This window comes from Montipora foliosa, chromosome 1 (assembly GCF_036669935.1).
Source record: "Montipora foliosa isolate CH-2021 chromosome 1, ASM3666993v2, whole genome shotgun sequence".
Taxonomy (NCBI): Eukaryota; Metazoa; Cnidaria; class Anthozoa; order Scleractinia; family Acroporidae; genus Montipora; species Montipora foliosa.
Window position 1 is genome coordinate 68792455 of NC_090869.1, and position 15000 is coordinate 68807454.

At 40.5% G+C, this 15000-nt stretch overlaps 2 protein-coding genes across 3 annotated transcripts in view; one reads left to right on the forward strand and one right to left on the reverse strand.

Moving 5' to 3' along the window:
• The window catches only part of LOC138006713 (gamma-aminobutyric acid type B receptor subunit 2-like), a 31551-nt gene extending 25797 nt beyond the window's left edge, over positions 1 to 5754 (forward strand). For both annotated transcript variants that reach the window (XM_068853213.1, XM_068853219.1), the window contains exons 15-17: positions 395 to 733; positions 1127 to 1316; positions 3053 to 5754. In XM_068853213.1, coding sequence (XP_068709314.1) covers positions 395 to 733; positions 1127 to 1316; positions 3053 to 3066 — 543 coding nt within the window. In that variant the 3' untranslated portion in view covers positions 3067 to 5754. The remainder of the gene's footprint in view (positions 1 to 394; positions 734 to 1126; positions 1317 to 3052) is intronic.
• Positions 5755 to 5891: 137 nt separating this feature from the next.
• LOC138006727 (microfibrillar-associated protein 1-like) overlaps positions 5892 to 15000 on the reverse strand; it is an 18946-nt gene continuing 9837 nt past the window's right edge. The window contains exons 14-18 of the mRNA XM_068853231.1: positions 13932 to 13993; positions 11365 to 11524; positions 10674 to 10763; positions 10015 to 10080; positions 5892 to 7379 (exon numbers count right to left, since the gene is read on the reverse strand). Of these exons, the coding sequence (XP_068709332.1) occupies positions 7272 to 7379; positions 10015 to 10080; positions 10674 to 10763; positions 11365 to 11524; positions 13932 to 13993 (486 nt within the window). The 3' untranslated portion in view covers positions 5892 to 7271. The remainder of the gene's footprint in view (positions 7380 to 10014; positions 10081 to 10673; positions 10764 to 11364; positions 11525 to 13931; positions 13994 to 15000) is intronic.

Sequence of the window (15000 nt, forward strand, 5' to 3'; positions counted from 1 at the left end):
TGAAATAACGTCAGTGATCATGAGATTACAAAACAAGAGAAGACACTACTACTGATTAACAAAAAAACACTTACAGCATGATAGTCGTATCGATACTCGTAGGAGAAATTAGGAAATCGAAAGGTCCGTTTCGGTCAAAGGGATTTTGAGCTGTTAGTTTCGTCGTGAATTCGTCGTTGTTTTTCTTTAGAAGAGCGTGTGCCTTACGCCGCTCAGGGAAAGATACAGTCCGGTGTCTTATCCAGTCTAAGTTTTCTGGTTTCTAGAATACTCTGTGGTGACACTATAGTTAACAACAAGTTTTACTGGAATCAGTTCTCGACTCCTTATACTGAGGCCTTCAAGAATGCATTTCCCATCCTGAATGATCTTTCACTATTTATCTAATCCGCAGGAAAGAAAAGAAGAAAATGTCATCGTTATTCCTGCACTTTTTCAATGCACCTGCAGATATAAAACCTATTTTTTTGCTTCACTATTCATCTACAAGGGTCTTCTTTTATTATTTGGTCTTTTCCTGGCCTGGGAGACACGCAATGTCACCATCCCTGCGCTAAACGACGCAAAGTACATCGGAATGTCTGTTTATAACGTGTTCGTGTTGGTGACAATTGGTGTAATTGTGGCCGTAGCGCTGGATGGATCAAAATATCACGAGGCCAAGTATGCCATATCTTCGCTGTGTCACATCCTATGCACCACCGCTACGCTTCTACTGGTGTTCGTGCCAAAGGTAATGACATATTTAAAGAAAACAATATTTATTATGCATATTATCGTGGTTGGACTGAAATAGCATGGAATGGAGACTGACGCGATATTCAACAAGCGTAAATGGGTAAATTAACTTTTTATGAAGTTTAATAAATCCTGAATGTTTGGACAATGGGAAATTTCGCTTTCCGCCAAAAGGAGTTTTCAACTTGGCATCACTATCGTAGCTGAGAATCGACAATTACCGAACCCGATCAGAAAGCTGGAAAAGTACTATCCAAGCATGAAAATTCTCACCGTCATCTAATTGTGTTAATTCATCACATTCCCAAAAGCTTTTTTTATGATACTTCATTTCAATAGAAATATTCATGAATTTAAAGAAATACTTTGTTCCACTTTTTTGCTTCAGATTTCCCAGTTCTTTATGAAGGACGAGAACACGACGAAGCAGCCTCCGACTATGCATTCTTCAAAAGTCATGAGATCCCGTACTCAAAGTCACAGCCTTATATGCACAAGCCCTGTACTTCAGGAAAGGCACAATTCCTTAATGGCTAACAAAGCAACGCAAACAGAACTTGATGTTCCAGCCAGCGCAGGTACCAGTGGTGAAAATTCGATTACAAAAATCAAAATAGCCGCAGAAATAAACTTAGTCAATCATAATGCAACGGCAAATAACGTAGCAGGTGCTAATTGTGGGGGAAACGTGTCAGCGAGAGAATTTGTGCAAGGTTTTACCTACCTGAAGTAGGCCAATCACAGATCGTATATATTGATGCTAAAACAGAACAAATGCCGAAATTACTTTTGACACTACATATTGAAAACCGCTCTCTTTTACTTACAGATCCTTGATCTTTTGTCGCAGTTCTTGAAAGCTGACAAACTATCCGTTTTCTGTAGAAACGCAATGCTGAACGGTGAGGGTAAAATGAGGAATGGGTTTGCGGAATTACGTGCGGTATGACCTGCGGCATGGAAAATAACCTTAACCCTAATCCCTCTAGGCCTAGCGTTAAGGTTAGGGTTATTCTGCATATATTACATCCTGCATGATTATGCCATTCTGCAGGTCATGCCACATGCCATTCCGCAAACTCATTCCTCCTTTTATACCCTCACCGAATGCTGAAACATCTTGCAAAGATATCTCAAGATATCTCACGTGTACTTAAACAAATAGGAAATTACTGGTATTTTCGAAGTATCTCACGCCTATAATGCTCCAGTCAGTGGGAAGCCCCGCAATGCGGGGCATTAGTGGGGGATTTCAGTGGTTTTAGGCTGTTTCCTTTGTCCCAGTAGGCGGGGTTTTCGACAACATTAGACACAAGTATCGGTGAGCTGGGATTACACGACAAAGATTCACCTTTGACGCCATCTTGAATAGACACGCGAAGAATACTGAACTGAATTGTGTCACTGCGATTTTAATGGTTTTGACACCAAGGAAACTGATATTTATTACTGCTCTTTTTCGGGCTATTCTAAACCCTGTGATAAATATTACTCTTTTGGAGAGATTATAAAGGTTGGAACGCCAATTAAGTAACTCAAGATTGGTTGTATGCGAAATGAACAGCATTGTCATATTTGTCAAAGTTAATTTCAATTTGAGGCAAACATAATTGACATACATTAACTTTGGTCAAGATTGTGCATATGCGATTTTTTAAGTACTGTGTTGCCCCGTGACGTAGTGGGTATCGATCGCGGACTGCATTTCAACGCTCCGGGTTCGAATCCCAGCTCGTGCGTTCCAAAGTTCACTCAACTTTCCATCCATTCGTGGTGGGTAAAATGAGTACCAGTATTACTGGAGACAAGTTGTGCATGCAACGGGTTAGGAGTGTCGCCCACCCCTGCAGTGAGTCACGGTAGATGCCGTGAGTTACTGTAGAAGCTAAGAAAAAGGAGCCTTCGGGTTGCCTTCGACTGCGGTCGGCCTCTTGTTTTGTCTTGTATTGCCCCGGGGGCGGGGAGCAAAAGTGAGGTTTTGTTTCATCTAGAAGGCAGGCCTGGTTTAATGCTGTGATATTCCCCGGGTATGGGGGTGCGGGGATTTTCCACTGGCTAGTGGACAATCAGGTCTTGGGTTCCCCATAATCCAGCTGTATCAAGCTGGTTAAATTATCATGAACCAGAGTAAAGTATGGTCGTCCTAATCACGTCAGAATATGTAGTATCCACCCTCCATGTTTCTTGCATCCCTCGTTTTCACTTGGAGCGTCTAGACTTTTAGCACTTTCCCTCTGCCTTTGTTCTCATCTTTTCCCTTTAATAAGTACCTCTTTAGACGTATACTTGCTTCTTCGTCTTTGTTTTTTCTCAGGCCCTGTCTATTGACTGGTGGAGCAGCTGTCTTCTTTCAACTTCAGCAGTCATTCTGTTTGCTTTTGTTCTGGTCTCAGGAATGAAGCCTTATTTGAACCGGAGAGAGGTGGACCATTTTAGTAAACAAATTAACAAATTCTATCCTACCATTCAATTTACGGCCGTGATATCAGAGAACTAAATCACTTTTCTCGATTAAAAAACGAATCCATCCTGGACATTAAGGGTGCTATCGATTGACCGTCTTCCGGAATATTAATACACGGAACAGAAGTTAGAAATCCTTAATTTTTACGGAGATTCGCATTAAAATTGTCAAACACCTGCTATAATGCTATTTTAAACATATCTTTATTATCCTTGTTGTTTCAAAACGCAAGACCTACCGCTTTAAATCATCACTCCACGTATTCTTATTCCGGAATAGGGTCTATCAAACGCACATAAAATTCACTACAAGCCGACTGAAAAACCTTTCAATATATACACACTTCAACTCCTGCCACCCCCCAGGTATAAAAAAATGGCTTCATTAAAGGTAAGGCAATGAGACTGGTTAGGACTAACTCTTCGAAAACAACATTTGAGAAAGCCAAAATGTACAAGTGGGTTTCTTAGTGTTTTACAGACATGCAGAGTTGCAATGAATACACGAAAAGCGTCTTTTTGAGATGGAAATCGCGTTGATATTGAAGGAATCACTGAGACATGATGACATTTGAAAAAAATATGGTTAATTCCTTGTTTGTAAAGCCTAAACCTTAACAAGAAATGCCACCCATATTGGCTAATGCAGTGCCGCGGCCTCAAAGCTTGTGTTTGTCCACTTCTGGTTCTTCTTTTTCACGCAACGCCATTCCCACTCAGAGGACCACACTATGATGCCGGGTAACTGCGCTCATACTGGGGAGCCAGTCCATCAAACGAGAATTGTTTCTTTATTTTTCACTTAAATGTAATTTTTTTCAGTGTTAAACGAAATATGATCACTGAGCATGTGAATGCCAAAAGATGGAGATTTGGTTACGGACCTTAATATTGGAGTTGAGCCTGCAGCCACATTTTCTTTTGTTTAAAACTACATGCAAAAGAGGCTTAAGGGTCAATTCAATACAAAATGACCCCTTAGCCTCGTTTATGTGGTAAAACCGCAACTCCGATAAGAGCTATTCTTTGATTGCATCTGACGTCACGGCGGCCATGTTGGTGGAAAGAACAATAGCAAAAAAAGTCTTTTGGGAATTTGATTCTATTATTATGCACAACTTGAGCTACAATTTTCTATTGTTTTGCCACCAACATGGCCGTCTTATCACGAGAGTATACCCTTCAATCTCGTATCGTTTCTCGCGAGAACAGTCTCGTCTCGTGAGAATCACTGAAGCGGCAAAGATTGCATTCAATCCACTCTTACTACAAGTTAATATTACATTGCTGTAAATACAGGCTAACTAGAAGTCGCTAATAGCAAGTCAAGTGCTGCCAGGGTATACGTTATAAGAAAGAAACGACTGTCATTCTGAAATTGCGACTATTAATGAATAAAGAAAGCTCCGTAAGGATAGCAAGGGAAGTTTACAAGCTATTGTAATTGGAAAACAGCCTTACAAAACAGTCAAAACTGAACATTCTCTTTCATTTGTTTTTTTCTGGATACTTTTCCAAGTTTACGTACGTCACTTGTCTATTATCCGTTGCATGCCAATCAGAATTATTTACAACTTCACGTTTTATCTATAAAATGCGACGTTTTCACCATGAAGTCAGGCTATAAATTAATGGCTCAACATCCCGCATTGCTTGTTGTTCAAAAGCTTTCGAATACATGGCGTCTCATCTATTGTACTTGTTGACTACCGTGACACGGGGCACAACGACCTTTCCCACATTGTCTTCCCCTCAAAACATCGCAAAAGCGATCGGCACGTTGATGAATACTTCCACCAACAAATAAAGCACACAAGAGCACTTTAGCCCGTGGGACGAGGACGCCTCGAGTACGAGTTTTCCGTTCTGAACACGCACACTTCGAAAAACACCATCCTCCAAACTTTTTGCGCATGCACAGTACGGAAAACTCGTATTCGCGGTCGTCTCGTCCCCCGATCTAAAGGTCCCTGCTAATACTTACTGCCAAGTATTTCTGCGAATATCATGCACTTGTCTGAAGCAGGCACACTTAAAGAAATGTTTCCGCTGGCTAGTAGCATTTTCATGTTCAGAATAAGACGAACACCCAAACATCCTGAGCAAATTGAGATTTTTGACGCCGGAGAGAATAGTGTAAAACACGAATTAAAATTCATCGCAAAATTTGAGGAATGGATTGCCATCCATGTTTGCTTGTGATGACATAATTCGTGTAAATTGCAAAGAGCGAGAGGAAGAAAATCTCAGTTTATCAAATGCTGAAATTCCACAAAAACATTTTGTGGAAAGTACTTTTAACTACTTGGCTATCAGAGTGGAGACTCTGATAGCCTGCGAACGCAGACGTATTTCCGTAGGGTCGTTTCTCTTCCCTGAAACGACCGCCGGAAATACGTCTGCGTTCGCAGGCTAAGGTTCCGACGGACGGAAGCTCATATACGAGTGAAACAATTTATTTTGTCATTTGACTTAAAAAGCTGGGGCCGACACTTATCACAGTTCCAGTTTCAAAGAATACAATTCATCCGTTGAACTTAACTTTGTCTGCAAGTTTGAACAATAGTTTAACATGATTCCTCAAAATTAAAAGAAAACAGTGCTCAGCAGTGTGAACAGTAAAGAAACCACGCGATATTAAGAGACCAAACTGGAAACAGGGAAAGCCAGTGCAAAAGAAGTTCTCTATACTTAGCAAATTTCAGGCTTAACACCTGTTTTATTCTAACTAATCACTTTTGGAAATACTTTGACACATTAATAGATTCATGTCTCATGCTACAAACTAAAGCAAGTTCTTAAAACGGGTTAATTAATAAGTCAAAGTGACAGTTTCAATAACAAAATTCTCTTCAATAAAAACTGTCACACGGAAAGGTTTCAGTTTGTAGAGATGCATGTTGATCTCGCTGTACGAAATTCCTGGTGCATTCCATGAGACCAATCTTCCCCCACCCAAATTCTCTACCCACCCCACCCAAAAAAAGCCCCGACGTTTCTGGTTACAGAGATGAACGAAATAATATCTAACTACGAGTTTCTCACTGGCATTTGAAGGTGACACTCGCCACAAAGTTGTTTCTTAACGTTTCGTAACTTCTGGTTTCTTGTTCAAAAACGAGAAGAGGTTAACAGGTGGTCGCCTAACGTACGCAGAAATAATTTAAAAACTGGTATTTGCAGCCAGTCAGGCCGGTACTCTCTCAGTGGCAACGGGAGCAACCAAGGGAGGTCTGAGAAGCACTTTCTTGAAAGTATATCACCGTTGTACGCATAAAACTGTAAGACTGAAAACGTGAAAGAAAGAAGTCAATTTCTCACGAATGAGCTTGTCTCCCATTTACCACCATCAACTCGATAATAGGGACCTTAAGATTCTAGGACAAGGCCGAGAACGAGTACGAGTTTTTGACTGGCAGTTTTTAGCGAAAGTACTTAAAAAATTTATAACCCATACGGTTAATCTTACTCTTTGTTAGCCGAATAGGTTGCTCGGTTATTCTTATTGCTGTTACCTGGGCCTTTTTGCTGATCGAAAAATGCCAAAACTGCTACCCTGTTGTTGACTTTTTTGACACGACGACATATTTGCAAAACCTCGTACTAAAATGACGACGGTAACACGTTTTTCCGAGCAAAATGAGGCTGGTTTGCGCGCGCTCACTGTTGTTGTATGACAAAGTCTCGTACTCATAGTCGTTCTCGCCCTAGAATCTAAAGCTCTCTAATGAATCGGTCAAAACCCCGTTCCTAGGGTCTCCCTTCTTTTCTTCCCCTGGAGTGGGGAAGGAAAGCAGCGACACCATGGAAACGAGGTTGAGATCGGTTATTGTTGATCTTTAAAGTTTTCTTATCGCTCACAGTGACCCCACAAAAGACAGTGTTAGGTGTTGGCTCAGTCTGATCATACAATCCACACCTACTCATAGCCAAACAGATCGTCTTTTCTCTATATTACAAACAAGAACGTCCTTCCGCGAACAGAATCTGTTGTCACTTGTGGCTTCGGATTTGCATTTTTCGAAAATGGTGATAGAAATAAGCAGCACAGCTGCACGGTCAGAGACTGACTATTTTCTTCGTTTGCTTGGTCTCTGGAATGTTTGTTTACTTCCACCAGCGCGAACGGTGTGGAACTTCATGGCTAACGTGTTGTCCTGCGTCCAGGGAGAATCCATCTGGGAAGAGACAGAAAGCAATGATCAACATAATTGACACTCTTTCGGATTTTCTTAAGTAGACGGTGCCTACTAATTCAAAGGTATTTTTGCCCCGATTTATGATTATGCAGGAAAGGTATATCTTCCCAAGTGTTATTGAAATTGGGGGTAACCACGCATTTTTCAAAGATAATTCATGAACAATATTTGTATAAAGCTCTAAAATACAAAGCAATGTATGGCGTTCTTTCTCAACTGAATTGAAGCTAAATTATCTCTAAAGAATGCATGGTTACCCTCAATTTTCTTTTGGATACCAAGAGTACTTACTAAGATCTACTTTCTCTGCATAGTTTTAAACCGCGCAAAAATATCCCTGCATTAGTAAGCATCACCGATAGGAAATCCGAGTATCTGGAGATGCGCAGAACGTATGCGCAATAACAATAGTAGGCACCGTCCTTAAAGAACTGAGTGTTCAAGGACCCTTTAGACTTCTCCTTGATAATGTACAACCAGAGTAGGGAGCAAGGTCTTCTAGAGCGAATTTTAATCGAGTGTCGTAAAACCAAAAACAAAGTAATAACTTTGGCCGATCAGAAAGGACGGAGACAATCCAGTAAACCAATCAAAAATCGAAGTAATTACACGTGGTCGACACAAAGCGCGGGAAAATGTACACGCGCGAGCCACGATTGGTTTTGGGTTTACTTCTGATCGGTTGAAAAAATGGCGCGGGAACTTTGAACCAATCACTGAGTGAAGTAATGCAAAACCAAAGCAATTTGCTAATTACTTTCGACACTCAATTGAAGATTGCACTATAACATGCCCGCGGTTAATGCCTCTCCAGCTCACGCAACAAACATACCGCAGTTCACACACACACACACACACACATACACACACACACAATAAAACTAGACGCGCCATGAGCGTACCCTGGGTTGCCTATGATACGTGTTCTTACACAAAAACAAAAGGCAGTGAGGTTGGTGGTATTGAACTGCAGCATTCCAGTTAATTTTTTCAAGTGGGGGGTCATTAAGACCATTTGAGGGGGTCACCCAGACGTCGTGCCGGCAAAGGCCCTTTGGCTTACACGTGTACAAGTTTAATTATTCTGTAATGTCTTGTCCCATTTTGAGGTCTTTCAGTTTTTTTAAGCTTTGGTAATAACTTCAGTTTAAAGATAACAAAACACGCTCTTGAGTAAAACTCACTCGTTTCTTCTTTAAATAGTCTGCAAAAAAATAACTGCAAATTGCTCTGACGGACGTTTTCCTGCATGTTATGCATGTCTTGCACTTGCACTAAGAAACGTTTATTGCACACGCTAAGGAAGGACTGAAGATGTTGTTTCCGCTTCATAATTCCTCTTCTTTTCAGTCTAATCCGATGCCAGGTCAAAAAAATTTTGGACTTTACGTTTGCACCAAAAAGTACCGTAAAAGCCAGGAGTTAACAGTAAAAGGCAAGCCAAAAGACAGATAAAGAAAAAAATAACAGTTTTTTTATAACTCTGAATCGAATTCTTATCGAAAGATTAATGACAATCGATCGTAAAAACACTAAAATTTCTGCAGCCTCTGACTTCTATGAATCAGAGGGAAGGTCAAAAGGAAAAAATTGATCACGTGCTAGGCAACCATAAAGGTGCACGTGATCACCTTGTATCAACTGAATGAACTCCGGAAAAGAATGTTAATCGATTGTCGTTTTCAGAGTAAAACAACGAACATTTTAGCCAAGAAACTCAGTTCTTTGGTTTTTTAATTTTGTTGTAATATTTAACTGAATATTTACATTAAAGTGAACCTAACCCCAAAATGTTTTTTTCGCTAAAATGAATCTTTGCAACTGTTCGAAACGCATTGCGGCCATTTTTTCATTTTTCTAACAAATTCTGTCATTTTATAGGCTTCGAAAGTTGCGAAAATCCAAGCATCTTTTGTTCACGAGCGAGTCAGAAGGGGAGTGGGTCTATTCCTGATCTGACGTCACAAACTGATTTAAATTGCATTAACTCTTTGTAAATGCATGCAAAGTAGATTGTGACGTCTAATCAGGAATAGACCCACTCCCCTTCTGACTCGGTCGTAAACAAAGATGCTTGGATTTTTGCAACTTTCGAAGCCTATAAAATGGCAGGATTTGTTAGAAAAATGAAAAAAATGGCCGCAATGCGTTTCAAACAGTTGCAAAGATTCATTTTAGCGAAAGAAATATTTTGGGGTTAGGTGCACTTTAAGACTGTTTTCGAAGTCCATTATTTGTCGCTTTTTAAGATTCCAGATATATATTTTTCACCGCCTGTCTTGTTTGTCCAATTGACGTTCCATTCTTGAGCTCCATAAGGGTACACTTTGTTTAAAGATCCACCAAAACGCCATTTGCGTTTCAATGACTTCGACGCCATTCCAGGTTAATTGAGTATTCTACTGTGTCCACCAGAGAAATTTACGCATTTTTGCTACCCTCTGAAACCTACCAAAATACGCGCAGAAGGCTCCTTGCGCAAAGACACCATTTAGCAGGGGAGTGACAGGAAAGACATTTCCAGAAACGAAAAAAAATAGAAGAAAAAAAGAAAATGACTAAATTTAACTCGTTTGCCATATGGCAGCCCAGTAATAAAACATTACACATATACCTGCGTCGTATCCTGATCCACAAGATGAGAATATTTTGTTCTCCCAGATCGACCGAAATTTTTAACCTGAGGAAGAATTAACAAAAAAATGACTTGTTTTGCATGGCAAAAGAAAACAATCCCAGTGATTTAAATTATAAAAAATGAAAAATTAACTGGGCAGCAGTCGTTTTGAAGCCAAAGACACGATCAACGGAGCTGCGCGGGCGCGGAACAGCATGGGTAATAAAATAGTATCCCATCTGTGCGAGAAAAATTTCGTTTAGGTCACCGTACGACCATACGACCGTCCACCCCTCCATGTATGCCAATGTGACCAGTATCACGTGACCATATCGCGGGCTCAAGTTTAGAGCTCATCGAGGTGGCCATACTCCAGCATGTTTACCACGTACATCTTTGATAATAGACATCCATGTTATGGTCAATTGACACCTGTCAAAACAAGGTATCCGCGTATCCAGAAACACGTGACAATATCACGGGCTCAAGTTTAGAGTTTATGGAGGTCAGCTTTTTAAAGTTGACCGCTGACCAGGTACTCTGTTTCGATTGGATGGCAGGCTCAAGCCAGGTAAACTTATTGTAGAAATAAATAACCCCCAGAACTCCACTTTTTAGGCTTGGCTAAATCTGTATATTAATTGTCCTACACTGACCTGCATAACTTTAGGAATAATTGTTTTATCAAAGTGATCCTCGAGCGTTGGCTTGGCAAAGTCACGCGTGTAAACATCGTCATCTTTGTCCTTCAGTAACAAAACAAAACAAAACAAAAACAGCAATTATCCATATAATTCATGTTCTGTGTAGAATTTGTAGACATATGAGTTTTGATAGACGGATGGATAGATAAATGTACAAGTGTTAACGGAAGGATAACCTCTTTCTCGTTGAAACGGCTTAAGAATAACTTTTAATTTCTAAATTTCAGTCGCACGTGACTCAATCTCGACCCCAGAACTCTCCTCTTTTGCGCATGACTCAGCAGACATAAGATCCGAGGCTCTGGTAATGAGAATGCACGTGACCGGGAAATGGCGGCCTTTTATTTGACACATACTTGCGCCTTATTAAAAGGAAAAGACGCTAAGTATTATGAATAGGCGCAAACCTTTTCCCTTTTTAGCAAAATTTGAGCATGATACTGAAATGACTCTTGCAGTAACACTGGATCACGCCTGATGAAGACACCAGACAGGAGTCAGTGTCAAAACGTTGGCTCTTTGAAACGTAAATTTTCAAAGCTACATTCAAATTTATTCAAACCAGGGTACAGTAGTCTCAAACTACGTCTGAAAGTTTCGATGATCATCATCATCATCATTACCAATTCTACAAACGACTCACCAAGAAGAAGGCACCACGGTGATAGTATTTCTGCAAGAATTTGTATTTTCCTTTGACTGCTTTATTGGTGATGACTTTCGGATTGTTTCTAACTTCGTTTCTCCAGTCATCTTCGTTTAAGTTATGCAAACGATCAACTTCTTGTCTTTCTTTCTCCATTCTAAAAGTAACAACCCAACAGTTAATCCGATGATGATCGACTCGATTCGCCAACAGTTTGTTGGCTCTTTTACGTGTTGTTCGCGACCTATTCAAAAAAGCCTTATGCGAAGAAACAACGACGGATGCGAGGCAACGTCGTTCCCAGGGTCTCCGTTATCGTGACCCTGGAAACGAGGTTGGGCTACGAGGATGATATTCCAAACTACAAGGCCGCGTTCTAAGACCTTCTGTGTTAGAAGGTACAGTGTCCGTCCAGAAGTGCCTCTAATTAGGTGCACGCTGATTTCAATAAGCGTCCCAAAGTGTCCCCTTGTTCTTCTCTCCAACTTCAACATCACTCGTGTCTCGGAATACTGACAATTAAGGACGGTGCCTACTATTGTTACTGCGGATAAGTTCTGCGCATCTCCAAGTACTCGGATTTCCTATCGGTGATGCTTACTAATACATGTACAGGGATATTTTTGCGCGGTTTAAAACTATCCGGAGAAAGTAGATCTTAGTAAGTACTCTTGGTGACCAAAAAGAAAATTGGGGGTAGCCATGCATTTTGAGAAATAATTAAGCTTCAATTTGAAAAAGAACGCCATACACCTTATTCCAAAATGGCCGCTGATTCATGCGCATACAAATTGGCCCTTGTTGCCTCGTTCAAGATAAAATATTCTTTTGAATTTTAAGCTTAAGAACGAGGCATCAAGGGCTTATTTGAATAAAAACAAAAGAATATTTAAATGGCGGCCATTTTGGAATAAGGTGTATACATTGCTTTGTATTTCAAAGCTTTTTACAAATATTATTCATGAATTATCTTTGAAAAATGCGTGGTTACCCCCAATTTTCTTTTTGGATTTCAATAACACTTGTTAAGATTTACATTTCCTGCATCATCACACACCGGGGCAAAAATATCTTTAATTAGAAGGCACCGTCCTTTACGTTACAAAGTGTGGCCCAAATACTGTTCCTCAAGTAAAGACAAACAGCTGCACTTACATGTACCTTAAGCTAAAAATAATGATAACCTATACCCTTATCTTATTGTTCAAAATACATGTTGGAAGCAAATGCCTACAATTAAGGACGGTGCCTACTAATTCAAAGATATTTTTGTGCAGTTTTTGAATGTGCAGGAAAAGCAGATCTCAGTAAGTGCTATTGAAATTCAAAAAGAAAATTGGGGGTAACCACGCATTTTTCAAAGATAATTAATCAACAATTATATTTGTAAAAAGCTTAAAATACAAAGCAATGTATGGCGTTTTGTTTCCAAATTGAAGCTTAAATTATTTCCGAAAAATTCATGGTTACCATCTAATTTCTTTTTGGATACCAAGAGCACTTGCTAAGTTATGCTTTCTCCGCATAGTTTTAAGCCGCGCATAAATATCCTTGTATTAGTAAGCACTACCCATGATAAGAAATCCGAGCATCTCGAGATGCGCAGGACATATGCGCAATGACAATAGTGCCTCAGTGTCGGTGAATAATAATTGTTAATTATTATACCAGATGTATGTGCAGAACACATTAAGCAATTGTTTTCCCTCAATAAATCTATCACTCGGCGGCGGTCTTCAGTTTCCCTCAGTTAAGTCGTGTTCATTTTTTTTTAAAAAAATTATTCCATCTATCCCAAAACCAACATTCCTCGATAATTGGATTGCATCCTGGCGAGCAGCTACTTAAAAGGAATGAAAGAAGACGCCTTCACGATAAACATCTATTTATTCCCCATTACCAGGAGACAGACACTACATCAGTGTTGAAAATAATAGCTTGCTACCCCCCCCCCCCCCCCCCCCCCCCATTACAGTGTATCTTGGTAAATACTGTAAAAACTGCTGTCTCAGTTCACAGAGCCAAGTGATTTGTGTTGTGTCAGTGTCAGTACACTATCCGAATAATAATCACTTCTTTTGAAGTCATGAGGCTACAGGGCAGAGCACTAGTGCTCTACTACTGCAATAGCCCTTATGCGTGATGACCTCTGCCAAACTGATTTCACCACCAGCCTAAAATTCGAAATCAAGCTTGTGAATTTTAGTATGAGTTAAATCCCAAAGGAGCAAACTTGTAAAGAAAACCCACATGTGCACAGTATTGCATGTCCAGATGATGTGAATAACTTTGCGAACGAGGCTTGGTGGTGAATATTTTAACATTATGCCTTAATCATGCATAAGGCCTATTGGGAAGACTACAAATCAACGGAGTACCCGGGTATACTGTAAACCATTGTGGAGCGAAGCAGTCAGCTCGAGTCCTGAAAACGATCCCGGGCCACATAGGTGGAATGCGAGTGTTCTCACCACTGGCCCAGCCCTGTTCGCCCAAGGCAAACCCTATTCGCCCAAAGCACTTAAAAGAAACAAAATCGCAGGAAACGTTTGTTGAAAACTTACTGTTCTCTCTCCTCCCGATCTCGTTTTATTCGCTTTAGCTCCCGCACCTTCCACGATTCATACTGAAAAAAAGAAAGAAGAAGAATCGGAGGAAGAAAAAAATCAGCGTAGTCTAGTGGTTAGGCCGTTGAAAATTTGGCTTCCCACCCCCATCTGACTACTTACTGGATGTTGATACTTACTTCCGTGATGTTGATTTAACTGAATTTAATTAACTCCGCCATACATGTACTTTGTGAATTGGAATGTCTCCAGTTAACCCTTTCACCGCCAAGAATGCAAATTGACACTTATAGATTTTACTCTGTCTAACGCCAGACGATTTTACTCGTCAATGGGGGAGCCCTCGGCAGTGAAAGGTTTATTAAGGAAAGGAAGACGACAACGCATATGAAAACGCTTTAAAAACAATAAATTCAGGCCCCGTCCACACGCATCCGGTTATTTTTGAATCCGCAACTTTTTCTTTGCGGATTCAAAAGTTCTCACGTCCGCATACGTATGCGGATTGACATTGAATTTGCCCGTCCACACGTATCCGGCTTCGTTTTAGTATCCAGAACTCTTCTGGTACTATTGTCAAAAGAGCATGCGTGCGAGGTTTCGACAAGAGAAGCGATAGCATTTCGTTCGGCGATCATATTGAATATTTATGCGGTAATAAACTGGATTTGAGTTTGTAACGCCATCGGATTTGTATCCAGATTCGACCACAAGATTCCAAATTCTTTGCGGATTCAAGTTTCCAGAGAGCAAATTAATTGAAAAAGTTGCGGATTCGCATGCCGGAGTCACCAGATACGTGTGGACGGAAGACGGATTCAAAACTATCCGCCGGGATACATGTGGACGGGTCCTCAGTGAACAGAAACATACATGAAGGCTCTGCGAACCTCACAAGCGTGTTTTGCATTTTGGTGTATTTTATTCGTCCTGAAAACGACGTGATAGACTACGAGTGCTTTCCTTTCGAATGGAAAAATCAGTAGTTCAGTCGGAACTGAAAAAGAAATAACTTCACACGTGCTCCTCTTTTATCGTTTCCACCCAAATGACCGGTTTATCGCTC